The following is a 16,880-nucleotide window of genomic DNA, read 5'->3' as shown; positions in this document are numbered from 1 at the left end:
TGGGCCCTGTGAAATTCCCCCTGACCAGCCCGCAGCCTGCTCCGGGGGCGGCTGCCATCAGCCCAGGCCCTGCCTGGCAGGGTACAGAGCTAGTGGGGTTCTTGGCCCAGAAGTAAGCAACCGCCGCGTCGGAGCAAACCTCAGCCCGGGGCTGAGCTGAATGCTACCTAGCTGGGTGGACGCCTCCACCACGCTCCAGGGCGTGTTCTTCCGCTGGCCGATGATCACGTCCAGGACATAGGCCTTGAGCCCGTCGCTCAGGATGTCCCGGATGGCCGGGCACAGGTATTTCAGGATGAGGTGCCCCACATTGGGGCTCACCGAGCTGTTCCCGAGCTTGGCCTGGCAGAAAGCGTGTGGGAGAGAGAGGGTTAGTCACTCCTGCTGCAGGGAGTTCCAGGAGTGAGCGATAGAGGCTGTGCAGACAGGCTGGCCTGCCTGGGTCACTGCAGGGAGTTATGCGACGCAAACAGCTCTGAGCCCCAGCAGCTCCCCACAACGAGTGGGCCGTGCCCAGTCAGGCTGCCTCCCACGCAGCCCCTCGGGCCAGGGAAGGGCTGCTCCTAAGGCAAAGGCCAGTGCTGTCTCTATTATCCTTCTCTGGCATCAGGCCTCCAGCTACTCTGTGTAGGCCCCTGTCATAAACAGATAGCTAAGGGTGATAGCTAAGGGTTAATGTTTCTTTCACCTGAAGCACCTGACCAGAGGACCAATCAGGAAACCGGATTTTTTTAACTCTGGGTGGAGGGAAGTTTGTGTCTGAGTCTTTGTTTTCGGTCTGCCTGCTTTCTCTGAGCTTTGGAGAAGTAGTTTCTACTTTCTAGTCTTCTGTTTCTAAAGTAAGGACAAAGAAACCATATAACTTACTTCAAAAAGAATACAAATCAAAGCACTCCAGCACTTATATTCATGCAAATACCAAAGAAAAGAAACCATATAACTTACTATCTGATCTCTTTGTCCTTACACTTAGAAACAGAAGATTAGAAAACAGAACTACTTCTCCAAAGCTCAGAGAAAGCAGGCAGCCAGAAAACAAAGACCTCAGACACACAATTCCCTCCACCCAAAGTTGAAAAAATCCGGTTTCCTGATTGGTCCTCTGGTCAGGTGCTCCAGGTGAAAGAGACATTAACCCTTAGCTATCACCCTTAGCTATCTGTTTATGACAGCCCCACAGATGTATCCTGTGGCCCCAAACACCTCCTCCTCGGCCTGCTGTTCCTGGGCACTGTGCCCCACAGCAGCTCTGTGTGGGGCTCACTGGAGGGGCGGAGCCGGGGTCTCAGCCTCGAGTTCCTGCCCGACATTGAAGTGGCTCCTGGCCATTGACGAACGAGGCCCCGGAGAGCAGAGGCCGCGGGTTGAGCTGGCATGACCTCAGCAGCAGGGAAGAGATGCTCTGTGCTCTGGCAGGCTTGGCAAGAGTGCCAGTGCCCTGGGCTCGCCGAGAGTGGCCCTCGCGCTGAAATCCAGCTCTGTCTTTGGATGCTTCCCATCCGTGCAGGCCCTAGGAGGCAGCGAGACCCTGGCACGCTACCGGAGCCAGCCTGGAGCCTGCCCAGCACGGAGCCCATCGCAGACTCGCCTGGGCTTCCTTCAGCCTGCCAGCTTCTCCGTGACACGAGCATGGGCCATGCAGGAGACAGCCGGGCAGGCTGAAGGGCGCAGTGCCAAGCAGCCCAGCCCCATCTGCAGGACTAAGGAACGAAAGTGGCTCCCACCCGGGGCACGCGGAGCCCCAGACCTGCTGGAGGCTGCAGGATCCTGACTGTCGGAGCGGGGCCAGGAGCTGCATGTTGGCACCTGCATACCCATCACTGCAGACCAGCTCACTGAGCCGGCTGTGACTGGCAGGCAGGGGGCTGCCCGTCTGCCCGGCCGCAGGGGAGAGGAGAGAAACCGGCTTCACCCATCTGTCCTGGCAGAGCAGGGGCGTGCACCTGGAGAGCTGGGTTCAGTAATACTCCTGGGGGGCAGAGGCAGTTTTCCCACGGGTGAATGCTCAGCACCCAGCACTCGAAATACGGATCAATCCCAGAGCCGGCTCTGTCCGTCGCCGTGAATGAGGGCAGAGCCAGGGCTGGACAGTGCCATTAGCTCCCCAGAGGTCACGACAAAGCCAGGACAGCCACAGCCGGGAACGGTCTGGCAATGCAGCTAGGGCCCCAAACAGCCTTAACTCTGCCCCACATTGACGCTTGCACTGCCTGTGTTGATTACCACCGGCCCCAAGGGCATCTGGGGACCTAGGTCAGAACCAAACAATTTCTAGAGATGCTGGCTGCTTCTCCTCCCACTGCTGGTGTCACCACAGGGCAGCCAAGGCTGCCGGGGGCATCACTCTGCACGCCCAGCCTTGGCTTTGCTGCTGACTGTGGCCTTGCCCCTGACACTGCTGGGTTTGCAGGGCCTGGGATGGCACCTGGGTTTGCACCGCCCTGGCTGGAAGGCACCGGGTGTGTGCAGAACAGGCCTGCCCCGCCCCCACCTCCCACCCAGCCCCAGGGCCTGGCCCAACAGCCCCGCTGGAAGGAGGCGGGGAGGGCCAGGAAAGGCAGGGAAGCAGGTGCTGCTTTACCTTCACTCCTGGGTCCCGGCTCGTTCCGAAGTGGGCCACGATCAGGTCCACGGCCATGTTGATGGCCTTCACCAGCCCTAGAGGACAGAGAGGGCATCAGAGAGGGGCTGGCAGGGGAGCCCCCTGCACATTCCCCGCCCAGGCGCATTCCCCAGGACTCCAGCGGACGCCCCATGTCTGGCTAGGAGCAGAGTCAGCGCCCCTCACCCCCGCGCCCTGCAGCTGGCTCTGCAATGGCAGCCGGCTGGCGAATGGGCACGGGGTATTTCATAGGTTCACCTGGCACAGTTGCAGGGCATCAGCGCTGGCTGTTGGCTCCTGGCGTGCGGTGCTGCTGCTGGAGCCGAGGGCTGCGCCCAGGAAGGGGCGACTGCCCCTGGGGGCCATGCTGGGGCTGGGAGGACGCCGTGCCAGGCTCTGTCCCTGGGGCAGGGCTGGATTGAGAACGCTGTGATGTTACTACAAGGCACAGTTTGGGGATCCGTCAGCGCTGGCAAGCAGGGAACAGGACGTGGCCTGTGGGGCAGAGGTAGGGGGCGCGGGGGCTCAGGGCCCGCAGGCAGTTTCAAAGCACTGACTCTGCTCAGGGTTGGCTGTGCCGTGAGGCCGCACTGCCTCCCTCTGTGCTGCGCTTTCCGACCCCGGCTGGGAGGCAGGGCCCTACCTTTCTTCTGCAGCAGGTCGATGGAGATGGACTCCGTGTTGCCATCCGGGGAGAGGCAGAACTCAGCCGGAGGCTTCTCCGCCAGCGACAAGTACTCCGGGAAGAAGTCGGGGTAGCCCAGCTGGAGCTGTTTTACAGGCTGGCCTGCAGGGCCTGGAGACAGGGAGCGCAATCAGACAGATGCCCGCATGCTAAGGCAGCCCCAAGCCTGGCTGCGAATGCACCGACTGGCTCCAAAGCTACCTGGCGGCAGCAGGAGCACGCCATGGGGCAGTGGGGCATGGCACTCACCCGTCATCCCCTAGTCGGACAGTGACTTGATGGGCCTCCTGTCCTGTGTCCGTCACCCCCTCGGCTCACCCAGCACACAACCACCGGCCAGGCCCGGGCTGCAGCAGCCACAGACCCGTGGGATGCTGAACCTGGCCCCTCTGCTCACAGGCTGGGGGGTGTCAGGCCCCAGGCCAGACTTCCAGGGCTGCCCTGCATCCTAGCCCCTGGCCTGGAGGACGTGAGCTCACCGCCTGGCAGAGCCACACACAGAGTAATGCCCCCGCCGGGCCGTACGCTGCTCCATACAGTGGCTAGTGGCACATGCCACTCCCCTCCCCACCCCCGAGTCTCCAAGGGGAAAATGATGCCAGAGCTCATTCGTGTACTTCTCCTCTGCCCTGTCCTGGCGGTGGTGCAGGTCCCTAGAGCCTGGGGCCCCAAGGAAGCTCTGCCCCCGGCCCAGATGGGGATGCTGGGTGGAGGAGTCGTTCTGCTTTGGCCAGTCTGCCTCTCCCTTCCCCCTCGCACGGTGTTTGTGAGGGGCTGTCGGCATGGAGCAGCGGGGACTGATGTACACCCTGCAGTGCAGGGCAGCCCAAGCAGCAGCTGCTCATTCCCAGCGGTGCCCCGGGAAGCTGGGGCTCCCCGCAGAGCCCCGCGGGTATCTGAGCAGACGGCCAGGGGGACGCAGGGCCCGTTGGCTCCAAGGGCTGTGGGAAAATGGAGGCGGCTGCCACAGGCTCCTTTTTGGCCCAGGGGCTCCTAGCCGGTTCTGATGTGGTACTGAGGCACCTGCCCTAGGACCATCTCTGCCTGGCCAGAGCTGGGGGTCATGCGCTCAGAGCCGCTCCCTGCCTGCTGTGCGGAGTGGGGTGGCCGGCTGGGCCTGTTGTGGGGATAAGCTCACACCTCCCCTTCTCCACACGATCGATCACAGGTGTGTTCCTCACGCCCCCCCAGGACGGGCACTGCAGCCAGGGCCAGCAGGCCCCGCGGAGGCCAGGTCCATCTGACCTGGCCTGGCCTTGTGGGGCAGAAGCCGAGGGAGCATCACCCATGTTGCCCCCCCCAGCGAGGTAGAGGCGCACCATTCAGCCTGCCGTGAACATGGGCGGTGTTGAGGGAACCAGGAAACTCAAAGATGGGGTTCCTTCGGGCGAGCTGGGGCTCCTGCTGCCTCCTGTCCAGGCTGCCTGCTAAGCCAGCCAGCCCCGAGCCGCGGTCCAGGCCCAGGGGGTTCCTCCGCCTGTACTCCCGCCACTTCAGTGCTTGAGGGGAGAGGTGGTTTGCTAGCAGTGGAGGGGGACGGGGACCAGTGTGGGGTGGAGGGGGAGAGAGAGACAGGGAAAAGGACAGAGACAGACACAGCACATTAGTTACAGTCCAGCAGCGCTTCAGAGACGTTAGTGGGTTTGTGCGAGGAGGGAACCGGAGCCAGAGCTGAGCAGTAAGGACAGGACAGGCCGTTGCTGAGAATCTCCCGGCTCAGGGCACACACAGACCACAGCGGATGGGGCGAGGGAGCCCAGGCACCGGGGGCTCAGAGCCGGAGGAGAACCGGGGGGGTCGCTCAGGGCCGGGCGTAGCAATGGGGCGTCTCTGGCAGGGCCTGGGCGCTCAGCGCAAGGCACCGAGGGATGTGCTGGCCGGGGCTGACCCACAGTCAGTGCCCAGCAGCAGGGACGTACCATTGAGGGGCCGCGTGCCCACACTGCTCAGCGACCCCGAATTTCCAGCTTCACTGCTTCCTCTCCACTGGGGCTCCACAGGGCCCCCCGCTCGGCTCGCACTCGCTCCTTCGGATGCCAGAGGCGGGAGGGAGCCGCCATGGAGTCGGTACTCGGAGACCTGCGCCCTCTGCTCCAGCGGCGCCTCCTTCCTGGGGACCGGCCGGGGGCTCTCCTGGCGGTGCAGGGCTTCAGCCTGGGTGGGCAGCACGGCACCTGCAGATGGGGAGGCCCTGCTGGGAAGCAGGTTGGCAGAGAGCGGGCAGGACCTGCTGCGGGGAGGGTGGCTCTCGCCAGCACTCTCCGGGGTGGGCGAGCAGGAGGAGTCCAGGCTCTGGAAGAAAGGGGCAGTGCTGCGCACCGGGGAGTAGCTCCCCAGAGGGGACGGCCGGGTGCTCTCTGGGGCTGGTTTCTTGGCGCAGCCGTCGGCGAGGGAGGCGGCTCCGTCCGCCGAGCGCTGGGCCAGGAGCGCGCCATGCGCCAGGCCCTCTGCGGCCCCGGGCTGCTCAGCCGAGGTGGCAGAGGCGGAGGACTGGGAAGCAGAGGAGGGCTGCTGGCTGGCGGGCCGGCTGCTGGAGGCGCTGTAGAGCTGCGACAGGCTGGCAGCCAAGTGGCTGTGCAGGGCCCGGGCCTTGGGCTGCTTGCTGAAGTGGTGCTGGAAGACGAAGGGCTGGATGGGCAGAGTGGTGGGGCGCTGCTCCTTGCTGTACCGCACCACGGCCTTGCTGTCCGCGCCACCGCCTGCGGGAGAGACGGGGTGACATAACCTTATTCCCAGATTCTGGACCTTAGCGTCCAAAATTTGGGGGTTAGCATGAAAACCTCCAAGCTTAGTTACCAGCTTGGACCTGGTACTGCTGCCACCACCCAAAAAATTAGAGTGTTTTGGGGCACTCTGGTCCCCCTGAAAAACCTTCCCTGGGGACCACAAGACCCAAATCCCTTGAGTCTCACAACAAAGGGAAATAATCCTGATTCCCTTCCCCCCTCCAGGTGCTCCTGGAGAGATACACAGACACAAGCTCTGTGAAACTACGCAGAGTGAGTCCCCCTCTCCGTTCCCAAACCTGGAACAAAAGCACTTTCCTCTTCACCCAGAGGAAATGCAAAATCAGGCTAGCAATCCAACACACAGCTCTCCCCTTGATTTCTTCCTCCCACCAATTCCCTGGTGAGTACAGACTTAATTTCCCTGAAGTAAAGAAAAACTCCAACAGGTCTTAAAAGAAAACTTTATATAAAAAAGAAAGAAAAAATACAAATGTTCTCTCTGTATTAAGATGATACAACACAGGGTCAATTGCTTAAAAGAATATTGAATAAACAGCCTTATTCAAAAAGAATACAAATAAAAGCATTTCCAGCACTTATATTCATGCAAATACCAAAGAAAAGAAACCATAGAACTTACTATCTGATCTCTTTGTCCTTACACTTAGAAACAGAAGACTAGAAAATAGAACTACTTCTCCAAAGCTCAGAGGAAACAGGCAGACAGACAAAAGACTCAGAGACACACTTCCCTCCACCCAAGGTTGAAAAAATCCGGTTTCCTGATTGGTTCTCTGGTCAGGTGTTTCAGGTGAAAGAGACATTAACCCTTAGCTATCTGTTTATGACACGCCCCCCAAATTGCAGACAGTGGGGAAGCTCACTGGCGGCAATTTCCTTCTAGAACTTGAAAATAAACAGATTAATACAACACATGCACCTTTACATATACTACTAAGTATATAACTAACAGACTTTTACATTTTAAGAACACTTTTTAACTACTGGATTCTGGGAAACTCTCACGGGAGAGTGCATCAGCAACTTTGTTAGAAGCTCCTGTGATGTGTTGAATTTCAAAATCAAAATCTTGGAGAGCTAAACTCCAACGAAGAAGTTTCTTGTTGTTCCCCTTGGCAGTATGAAGCCACTTTAGTGCAGCATGGTCAGTTTGTAGTTGGAACCGCCGTCCCCAAACATATGGGCGTAGCTTTTCCAGGGCGTACACAATGGCATAGCATTCCTTTTCACTGACTGACCAGTGACTTTCCCTCTCAGACAGTTTCTTGCTGAGAAACACGACAGGATGGAAGTTGTGATCTGTTGCTTCCTGCATGAGCACTGCTCCTATACCACGCTCAGATGCATCTGTGGTTACTAGGAATGGTTTGTCAAAATCCGGGGCCCTGAGTACAGGGTCAGACATGAGCGTTGCCTTAAGCTGGGTAAAGGCTTTTTGACACTTATTAGTCCACTTAACGGCATTTGGCTGGGTCTTTTTGGTTAGGTCGGTCAATGGGGCAGCGATTTGGCTGTAGTGTGGTACAAATCGCCTGTAGTATCCGGCCAAGCCTAAGAAGGATTGGACCTGTTTTTTTGACCTTGGGACAGGCCACTTTTGGATAGCATCCACCTTGGCCTGTAGGGGGTTTATGGTTCCTCGACCCACCTGGTGCCCCAGGTAAGTCACTCTGTTTTGGCCTATTTGACACTTTTTGGCCTTAACAGTTAGTCCTGCCTGCCTGATGCGCTCAAAGACCTTTTCCAGGTGTAGTAGGTGTTCTGGCCAGGAGTCTGAAAAAATGGCCACATCATCGAGGTAGGCAACTGCGAATTCTCCCAGTCCAGCTAGTAGACCATCTACCAGCCTCTGGAAGGTGGCGGGCGCATTTCGAAGGCCAAAAGGAAGGACATTGAATTCATACACCCCCGCATGGGTGACGAATGCTGACCTCTCCTTGGCGGGTTCATCTAGCGGTACTTGCCAGTACCCCTTGGTTAAGTCTATTGTAGAGATGAACTGGGCACGTCCCAACTTTTCCAATAGCTCATCAGTGCGTGGCATTGGATAGTTGTCCGGACGAGTTACCGCATTTAGCTTACGGTAGTCCACGCAAAAGCGTATTTCCCCATCTGGTTTGGGTACCAGAACCACTGGAGATGCCCATGCACTGGTAGATGAGCGGATTATACCCATCTGTAGCATGTTCTGGATCTCCCGTTCTATAGCAGCTTGGGCATGAGGAGACACCCGGTAGGGTGGGGTTCTGATTGGGTGAGCATTACCTGTATCAATGGAGTGGTATGCCCGTTCAGTCCGTCCTGGGGTGGCTGAGAACAATGGGGCGAAGCTAGTGCACAGCTCCTTGATTTGTTGCCGCTGCAGACGTTCCAGGGTGGTTGAGAGGTTCACCTCTTCCACGCCACCGTCTTTTTTCCCGTCGTAGTAGACACCGTCAGGCCACTCAGCATCATCTCCCTGGACTGTAAACTGACAAACCTGTAAGTCTCTGGAATAGAAAGGCTTGAGAGAATTAACATGGTACACTTTAGGCTTTAGTGAGGAATTGGGAAATGCTATGAGGTAGTTTACAGCTCCCAGGCGCTCTTGGACCGTGAATGGCCCTTCCCATGATGCTTCCATCTTATGGGCCTGTTGCGCCTTCAAGACCATAACCTGGTCTCCTACCTTGAAGGAACGTTCTCTGGCATGTCTGTCATACCAGGCCTTTTGCTCTTCTTGAGCATCCTTTAGGTTCTCTCTAGCAAGGGCTAAAGAGTGTCGGAGGGTGCTTTGTAGGTTGCTTACAAAGTCCAGAATGTTAGTTCCTGGAGAAGGCGTAAACCCCTCCCATTGCTGCTTCACCAACTGTAATGGCCCCTTAACCTCGTGACCATACACAAGTTCAAATGGTGAAAACCCTAAACTGGGATGTGGTACAGCCCTGTAGGCAAACAGCAACTGCTGCAACACTAGGTCCCAATTATTGGAGAATTCGTTGATGAATTTTCTTATCATGGCCCCCAAAGTTCCATTGAACCTTTCCACCAGGCCATTGGTTTGATGGTGGTACGGGGTGGCAACCAAGTGATTCACCCCATGAGTTTCCCACAGTTTTTCCATGGTCCCTGCCAGGAAATTAGACCCTGAATCTGTAAGGATGTCAGAGGGCCAACCTACCCTGGCAAAGATGTCTGTTAGGGCCAGGCACACAGTGTTAGCCCTGGTGTTGCCTAGAGCTACTGCTTCTGGCCATCGGGTAGCAAAGTCCACTAAAGTCAGTACATACTGCTTTCCTCTGGGCGTCTTTTTTGGGAAAGGGCCCAGAATATCCACAGCTACTCGCTGAAATGGGACCTCAATTATGGGGAGTGGCTGGAGAGGGGCCTTGACCTGGTCTTGAGGCTTACCTACTCTTTGGCATACCTCACAAGACCGGACATACTTGGCAACATCCTTGCCCATCCCCTCCCAGTGGAAGGACTTCCCCAACCGGTCCTTGGTTCTGTTCACCCCAGCATGGCCACTGGGATGATCATGGGCTAAGCTTAAGAGCTTCTCCCGGTACTTAGTTGGAACCACCAACTGTTTTTGCGGCTGCCATTCTTCCCGGTGTCCACCAGAAAGAATTTCCTTGTATAAAAGTCCTTGGTCTATAACAAACCGGGATCGATTAGAAGAGCTGAGAGGCGGTGGGGTGCTCCGTGCCGCCGCCCACGCTTTCTGAAGGCTGTCATCTGCTTCCTGCTCAGCCTGGAACTGTTCCCTTGAGGCTGGGGTCACCAGTTCTTCCTCAGACTGTGGACTTGGGCTTGGTCCCTCTGGAAGCGATGTAGGTGATGGGGTTGTTTTCGTTGCTGGTGAACCGCTCTCCGCTGGTGCACCTGAGGGTATTTCAGGCTCTGGCTGAGCCTTTTGGGTATGGCTGTCGTGTGCTTCTGCCAGTTCTGGCTCGCTGGCGCCCTCTGGCGTTGAGTTTGAAGATGTGGTTGCACTTGCTGGTGCTGGTTGCTGTTCCAGTTCCGGGCCTGGGACTGGAGATGCTGTGGCTGTTTCAGTGGTAGGCATGGAATCCGGGTCCACTACCTCTGTCTGGGTCTCTGGTAACACAGACGGGGCCTCTGTGGACGGCTCAGGAACAGGAATGGGTCTGGAAGCTTGCCTGGTTTGGCTACGGGTAACCATTCCCACTCTCTTGGCCCGCCTCACCTGGTTGGCCAAGTCTTCCCCCAGTAGCATGGGGATAGGATAATTGTCATAGACTGCAAAAGTCCACATTCCTGACCAGCCTTTGTACTGGACAGGCAGTTGAGCTGTAGGCAAGTCTACAGCTTGTGACATGAAGGGGTAAATTGTAACTTTGGCCTTTGGGTTGATGAATTTGGGGTCAACGAAGGATTGGTGGATAGCTGACACTTGTGCCCCCGTGTCTCTCCACGCAGTAACCTTCTTTCCGCCCACTCTCAAATTTTCCCTTCGCTCCAAGGGTATTTGAGAGGCATCCGGGCCTGGGGATCTTTGGTGTGATGGTGGTGTAATGAATTGCACTCGCATGGTGTTCTTGGGACAGTTGGCCTTGATATGTCCCGGTTCATTACACTTAAAGCATCTTCCATCTGATGGTTCACTGGGCCGAGGTGAGTTACTGGAGACTGGTGAGGTTGAAGAGTAGGGTATCTGTGGCTTTACTTGGGTGGTATGGAGGGTCTTTGGCTGTCCTCGGTTGTAGGGTTTATGGTCTGTGTGCCCCCTGGGGTAATCGTTCCCCTTGACAGTAGCTTTTTTGCTTTCTGCCAGTTCCATCCATTTGGCTCCAATCTCCCCCGCCTCAGCGATAGTTTTGGGATTTCTATCTTGTATGTACCGTGTGATGTCTTCAGGAACACCATCCAAGAACTGCTCCATTTGTATGAGGAGGTTCACTTCTTCCAAGGTTTGAATGTTGTTTCCTGTTAACCAGGCCTCATAGTTTTTTGCAATGTAGTAGGCGTGTTTGGGAAATGACACCTCTGGTTTCCATTTTTGGGTTCTGAAGCGCCGACGGGCATGATCTGGGGTTATCCCCATCCTGTATCTGGCCTTGGTTTGAAAAAGTTTATAGTCATTCATTTGCGGCTTGGGCATTTCAGCTGCCACCTCTGCTAAAGGTCCACTGAGGTGTGGCCTTAATTCTACCATGTACTGGTCTTCGGGGATGCTGTACCCAAGACAGGCTCTTTCAAAATTTTCCAAGAAGGCCTCGGTGTCATCACCTGCCTTGTAGGTGGGAAATTTCCTGTGCTGGGGAGCAATAATTGGCGCCGGGTTGTTAGGGTTGGCTGGCACATGCAGCCCAGCTTTTGCCATCTCCAGTTCATGTTTTCTCTGTTTTTCCTTCTCTTCATTCTCTTTTTGTTGTTTTTCCATTTCTTTTTGTTGTTTTTCCATTTCTTTTTGGTGCTTTTCCATTTCTTTTTGGTGCTTTTCCATTTCTTTTTGGTGCTTTTCCATTTCTCGGCGGTGGGCTGCCTCATCTTCTGCTTGTTTCCTTCGGTAGGCCACCTCTTCTTCTTCTAGTTTTCTTTTGTGTGCTGCCTCTTGGGCTGCCTGTTCTCTTTGGAAGGCTGCCAGTTTGAGGCTTTCTTCCTTTTCTTTCATCTCCATCTGTCGCCTGTGTTCAGCGTCTTTGATTTGTTCTTCGGCGTCAATCCTTGCCTTAGAAGTCATGGTTCCTGTTTTCTTGTGTTGGAGTGCCCTCCGATGTTTATCTTCTGAACTGCAGGCTCTCTGTTGCCTCCTGAAGTCTGCCTAGCAACAGTGCTTTTTTCCTTTTCTCTCTCTAGCTAATGTTCAATGAAGGGAAACCAGAAAAACCACTTTATTTGCATGCATATAGAGTGCTGGTATGACTCTCAATGGGAGTGCTATTGTGTGACAATAGACTGTCAATAGTCTGCTAATGGCTTCTTGCTTACTATGCAAGCCACAAACTGCTAGAGAGAGCAGAAAAAAAAAATTCTCTCTGGTTCCCTTTTAAAACCAAACTGTTTCTCTCTGCTAAAAAACCCTTAGCAGAGAAAAGAAAAATATAATATTCCTACTGGCTTCTGGATTCTGTCTATATCCCGCCGCTGCTACACCATGACATAACCTTATTCCCAGATTCTGGACCTTAGCGTCCAAAATTTGGGGGTTAGCATGAAAACCTCCAAGCTTAGTTACCAGCTTGGACCTGGTACTGCTGCCACCACCCAAAAAATTAGAGTGTTTTGGGGCACTCTGGTCCCCCTGAAAAACCTTCCCTGGGGACCACAAGACCCAAATCCCTTGAGTCTCACAACAAAGGGAAATAATCCTGATTCCCTTCCCCCCTCCAGGTGCTCCTGGAGAGATACACAGACACAAGCTCTGTGAAACTACGCAGAGTGAGTCCCCCTCTCCGTTCCCAAACCTGGAACAAAAGCACTTTCCTCTTCACCCAGAGGAAATGCAAAATCAGGCTAGCAATCCAACACACAGCTCTCCCCTTGATTTCTTCCTCCCACCAATTCCCTGGTGAGTACAGACTCAATTTCCCTGAAGTAAAGAAAAACTCCAACAGGTCTTAAAAGAAAGCTTTATATAAAAAAAGAAAGAAAAAATACAAATGTTCTCTCTGTATTAAGATGATACAACACAGGGTCAATTGCTTAAAAGAATATTGAATAAACAGCCTTATTCAAAAAGAATACAAATCAAAGCATTCCAGCACTTATATTCATGCAAATACCAAAGAAAAGAAACCATAGAACTTACTATCTGATCTCTTTGTCCTTACACTTAGAAACAGAAGACTAGAAAATAGAACTACTTCTCCAAAGCTCAGAGGAAACAGGCAGACAGACAAAAGACTCAGAGACACACTTCCCTCCACCCAAGGTTGAAAAAATCTGGTTTCCTGATTGGTTCTCTGGTCAGGTGTTTCAGGTGAAAGAGACATTAACCCTTAGCTATCTGTTTATGACACGGGGAGCGTGAGGGGGAGCCCCACCCAGCCAGCACCGGGGCAGGGACGGGCAGGAGCCACGGGCTGGAGCCACAGGCGGGCACGTGGGGCTCCTGGCACTAGGCTGGCCAGGGCAGCCTCTTCGCTGACATTCGCTGCTGTGTAGGGCCCCTGGGCTGCAGGGAGACAGTCGTCAATGGGGGGCAGGAGACCTACTCCCTCAGCAGCTGCTGCGCCATTCCCAGCCCTGCCCTGAGCCCCCCCACCCCACGGGGCTCCCACTCACTCGCCTCCTCCCCTGCAAGCCCCCAACCACCCCACTTCCACCCTGCCTGGGGCCCAGAACAGCCTCACCCCAAGCTCCTGCACCACCACCAGCGGGACACCACAACCCCCTCCTCTGCTCCACACAGTGCTCAGGATCTAGCAGTCACCCCCACCCCGACGAGCCTGCTCCTGTTCCCTCCATCACCATCGGTGCCCTCAACCTGGCAGCCCTCAGGGCAGGGCCTGCTCCCAGCACGCCACAGTTGGGGGAGATGCTGGCGGGGCAGGAGAGCTCCGGGGAGGGAGGGGGAAGCCCCTGACAGAGACAGGTGCAATTGCTAAGACACAACCCAGGCTCAGGGAAAACAGGGAAAATGCAGGGCAGGAGCCTGCTGTGGAAGGCCAGGACTTTGCCAGTGAAGGGCAGGAAGGCCCCAGAACATGGGCATCTCCCTGCCTCCCTGCACGGTGCCTGGCCCACAGCTCCGGGGTAGAAGGAAGGGTGCCTCCTCTGGGGGCACCTCCAGGGATTCACCAAAGGAAGAGAGGGAAGAGCATCTTCGCAGGCAGGCTGCTAACCTAGACAGGAGGGCTTTCAACTAGGTTCACGGGGGACGGTGTGTGACGTTATTGATATAAACTGGGACCATATAGAACATGGTTGCAACCAAGGTCCTGTAGTGGCACCAAATCTTATGTAAAGGGGGTCATATAAGGTGTCTAAGACCAGGTTATGGGTTGCTGGTTATGATTATGCTGTCTGTATGCATGTGTCATTTTGTAGTTGAAGTTGTAAGTATTGGCTGTATGCTGTCCGTATTCCAAATTGGAGCTGTAGTTCTGGGTGTCACCCCAGACAAGTTGGTGTTAGCTCTGCTTAGCCTGCTTGATGGCCCATTAAGGACCATCAGCTACACAACTGACCCATTGAGAGGAGGCAGATACACCTTGTAACTCTGCAGGGTGTGCAGGGACTTGCCCATGCGACTCCAGGCTCCATTTTGCTGTAACTTTCCACAGTAAGAACAAAGACGTGTTCTTACACCTGGAAAAGCCTATAAAAGGCTGATGCCTCATCTCCATGTTGTCTTCAATCCTGTTTCTTACCTCTGGAGGGACTTTGCTACAAACTGAAGCTCTACACAAAGGACTGATGACCCATCCCAGCTGGGGGTGTTCTCCAGAGACTTGATTTGAACCTGCAGTTTATTCCATCACTGCTACAAGCCTGAACTGAGAACTTTGCCATGACTGTACGGAATTGATTCCATTTAACCAATTCTAGCTCTCATCTCTATCTTTTTCCTTTTATTAATAAACCTTTAGATTTTAGAGTCTAAAGGATTGGCAACAGCGTGATTTGTGGGTAAGATCTGATTTGTATATTGACCTGGGTCTGGGGCTTGATTCTTTGGGATCGAGAGAACCTATTTCTTGTATTGGAGTTTTGGTTTTCATAACCATTCATCCCCAGGACGAGTGGGACTGGTGGTGATACTGGGAAATGAGTGTCTAAGGAAATCACTTGTGTGACTTGTGGTTAGCCAGTGGGGTGAGACCAAAGTCCTCTTTGGCTGGTTTGTTTTGCCTTAGAGATGGAAAAAACCCAGCCTTGGGCTGTAACTGCCCTGTTTAAGCGATTTGTCCTGAATTGGCACTCTCAGTTGGGTCCCGCCAGAACCGCATCGTCACACATGGTGACCTAAGCCCAGAGGTAAGTGGGGAAGTGGGATACCAGGAGGAAAGACAAGGAGGAGGGTGCAAAAGGGGAGGCCTCCTGATTCTCACTGAGAAAGTAGGGCAATTGGCTAGTTATCTTAAGTGCCTGTACAAGAAGCCTGGGAAACAAGCAGGGAGAACTGGAAATCCTGGCACAGTCAAGGAACTATGATGTGATTGGAATAACAGAGACTTGGTGGGGTAGCTCACATGACTGGAGCACTGTCATGGATGGATATAAACTGGTCAGGAAGGACAGGTATGGGAGGAAAGGTGGAGGAGTTGCACTGTATGTAAGGGAGCAGTATGATTGCTCAGAGCTCCAATATGAAACTGGAGAACAGGCTGTTCAGAGTCTTTGGGTTAAGTTTAGAGGCGAGAGCAACAAGGGTGATGTTGTGGTGGGCGTCTGCTACAGACCACCAGGCCAGGAGGATGAGGTAGACAGGTCTTCAGACAACTAACAGAAGTTTCCAGATCACAGGCCCTGGTTCTCATGGGGAACTGACATCTGCTGGGAGAGCAACACAGCGGTACACAGACAGACAATCCAGGAAACTTTTGGAGAGTGTTGGAAACAATTTCCTGGTGCAGGTGCTGGAGGAACCAACTAGGGGCCGTGCTCCTCTTGACCTGCTGCTGCTCACAAACAGGGAAGAATTGGTAGGGGAAATAGAAGTGGGTGGCAACCTGGGCAGCAGTGACCATGAGATGGTCGCGTTCAGGATCCTGACACAAGGAAGAAAGGAGAGCAGCAGAATGCGGACCCTGAACTTCAGAAAAGCAGACTTAGACTCCCTCAGGGAACTGATGGGCAGGATCCCGTGGGAAAATAACATGAGGGGGCAAGGAGTCCAGGACAGCTGGCTGTATTTTAAAAGAAGCCTTTCTGAGAGCGCAGGAACAAACCATCCCAATGTACAGAAGGAACAGCAAATATGGCAGGCAACCAGCTTGGCTTAACAGAGAAATCTTTGGTGAGCTTAAACACCAAAAGGAAGCTTACAAGAAGTGGAAACTTGGACGGATGACTAGGGAGGAGTATAAAAATATTGCTCAGGCATGCAGGGGTGTAATCAGGAAGGCCAAATCACAGCTGTAGTTGCAGCTAGCAAGGGCTGTGAAGGGGTAACAAGAAGGGTTTCTACAGGTATGTTAGCAACTAGAAAAAGGTCAGGGAAAGTGTGGGACCCTTAATGAAGGGAGGCAACCTAGTAACAAAGGATGTAGAAAAAGCTGAAGTATTCACTGATTTTTTTGCCTCTGTCTTCACAGACAAGGGCAGCTCCCAGGCTGCTGCACTGGGCAGCACAGTATGGGGAGGGGGTGACCAGCCCTCTGTGGAGAAAGAACAGGTTAAGAACTATTTAGAAAAGCTGGACATGCACAAGTCCATGGGGTCGGATCTAATGCATCCAAGGGTGGTGACGGAAATGGCTAATGTGATTGCAGAGCCATTGGCCATTATCTTTGAAAACTTGTGGCAGCCAGGGGAGGTCCCGAACAATTGAAAAAAGGCAAATGTAGTGCCCATCTTTTAAAAAGGGAAGAACAACAACCTGGGGAAGTACAGACTGGTCAGCCTCACCTCAATCCCTGGAAAAATCATGGAGCAGGTCCTCAAGGAATCCATTTTGAAGCACTTTGAGGAGAGGAAGGTGATCAGGAACAGTCAACATGGATTCACCAAGGGCAAGTCATGCCTGACCAACCTGATTGCCTTCTATGATGAGCTAACTGGCCCTGTGGATGAGGGGAAAGCAGTGGACATGATATATCTTGACTTTAGCAAAGCTTTTGACACAGTCTCCCACAGTATTCTTGCCAGCAAGTTAAAGAAGTATGGGCTGGATGAATGGACTATAAGGTGGATAGAAAGCTGGCTAGATTGTTGGGCTCAACGGGTGGTGATC

The 16,880-nt window shown here is 54.2% G+C and overlaps 1 protein-coding gene across 15 annotated transcripts in view; it reads right to left on the bottom strand.

Annotated features, from left to right (window-relative positions):
• RUSC2 (RUN and SH3 domain containing 2) overlaps window positions 1-16,880 on the bottom strand; it is an 86,738-nt gene that overhangs the window by 6,971 nt on the left and 62,887 nt on the right. For 12 of the 15 annotated variants that reach the window (XM_030566432.1, XM_030566435.1, XM_030566433.1 and 9 more), the window contains 5 exons: window positions 5,207-5,986; window positions 4,607-4,807; window positions 3,246-3,398; window positions 2,582-2,658; window positions 168-342 (listed from right to left, as the gene is read on the bottom strand). In XM_030566432.1, the coding sequence (XP_030422292.1) occupies window positions 168-342; window positions 2,582-2,658; window positions 3,246-3,398; window positions 4,607-4,807; window positions 5,207-5,986 (1,386 nt within the window). The remainder of the gene's footprint in view (window positions 1-167; window positions 343-2,581; window positions 2,659-3,245; window positions 3,399-4,606; window positions 4,808-5,206; window positions 5,987-16,880) is intronic. The other 3 variants (XM_030566445.1, XM_030566446.1, XM_030566447.1) reach the window with 3 other exon arrangements.

This window comes from Gopherus evgoodei, chromosome 6, assembly GCF_007399415.2.
Source record: "Gopherus evgoodei ecotype Sinaloan lineage chromosome 6, rGopEvg1_v1.p, whole genome shotgun sequence".
Classification (NCBI taxonomy): domain Eukaryota; kingdom Metazoa; phylum Chordata; order Testudines; family Testudinidae; genus Gopherus; species Gopherus evgoodei.
This window is presented reverse-complemented; position numbering and strand designations above follow the sequence as displayed.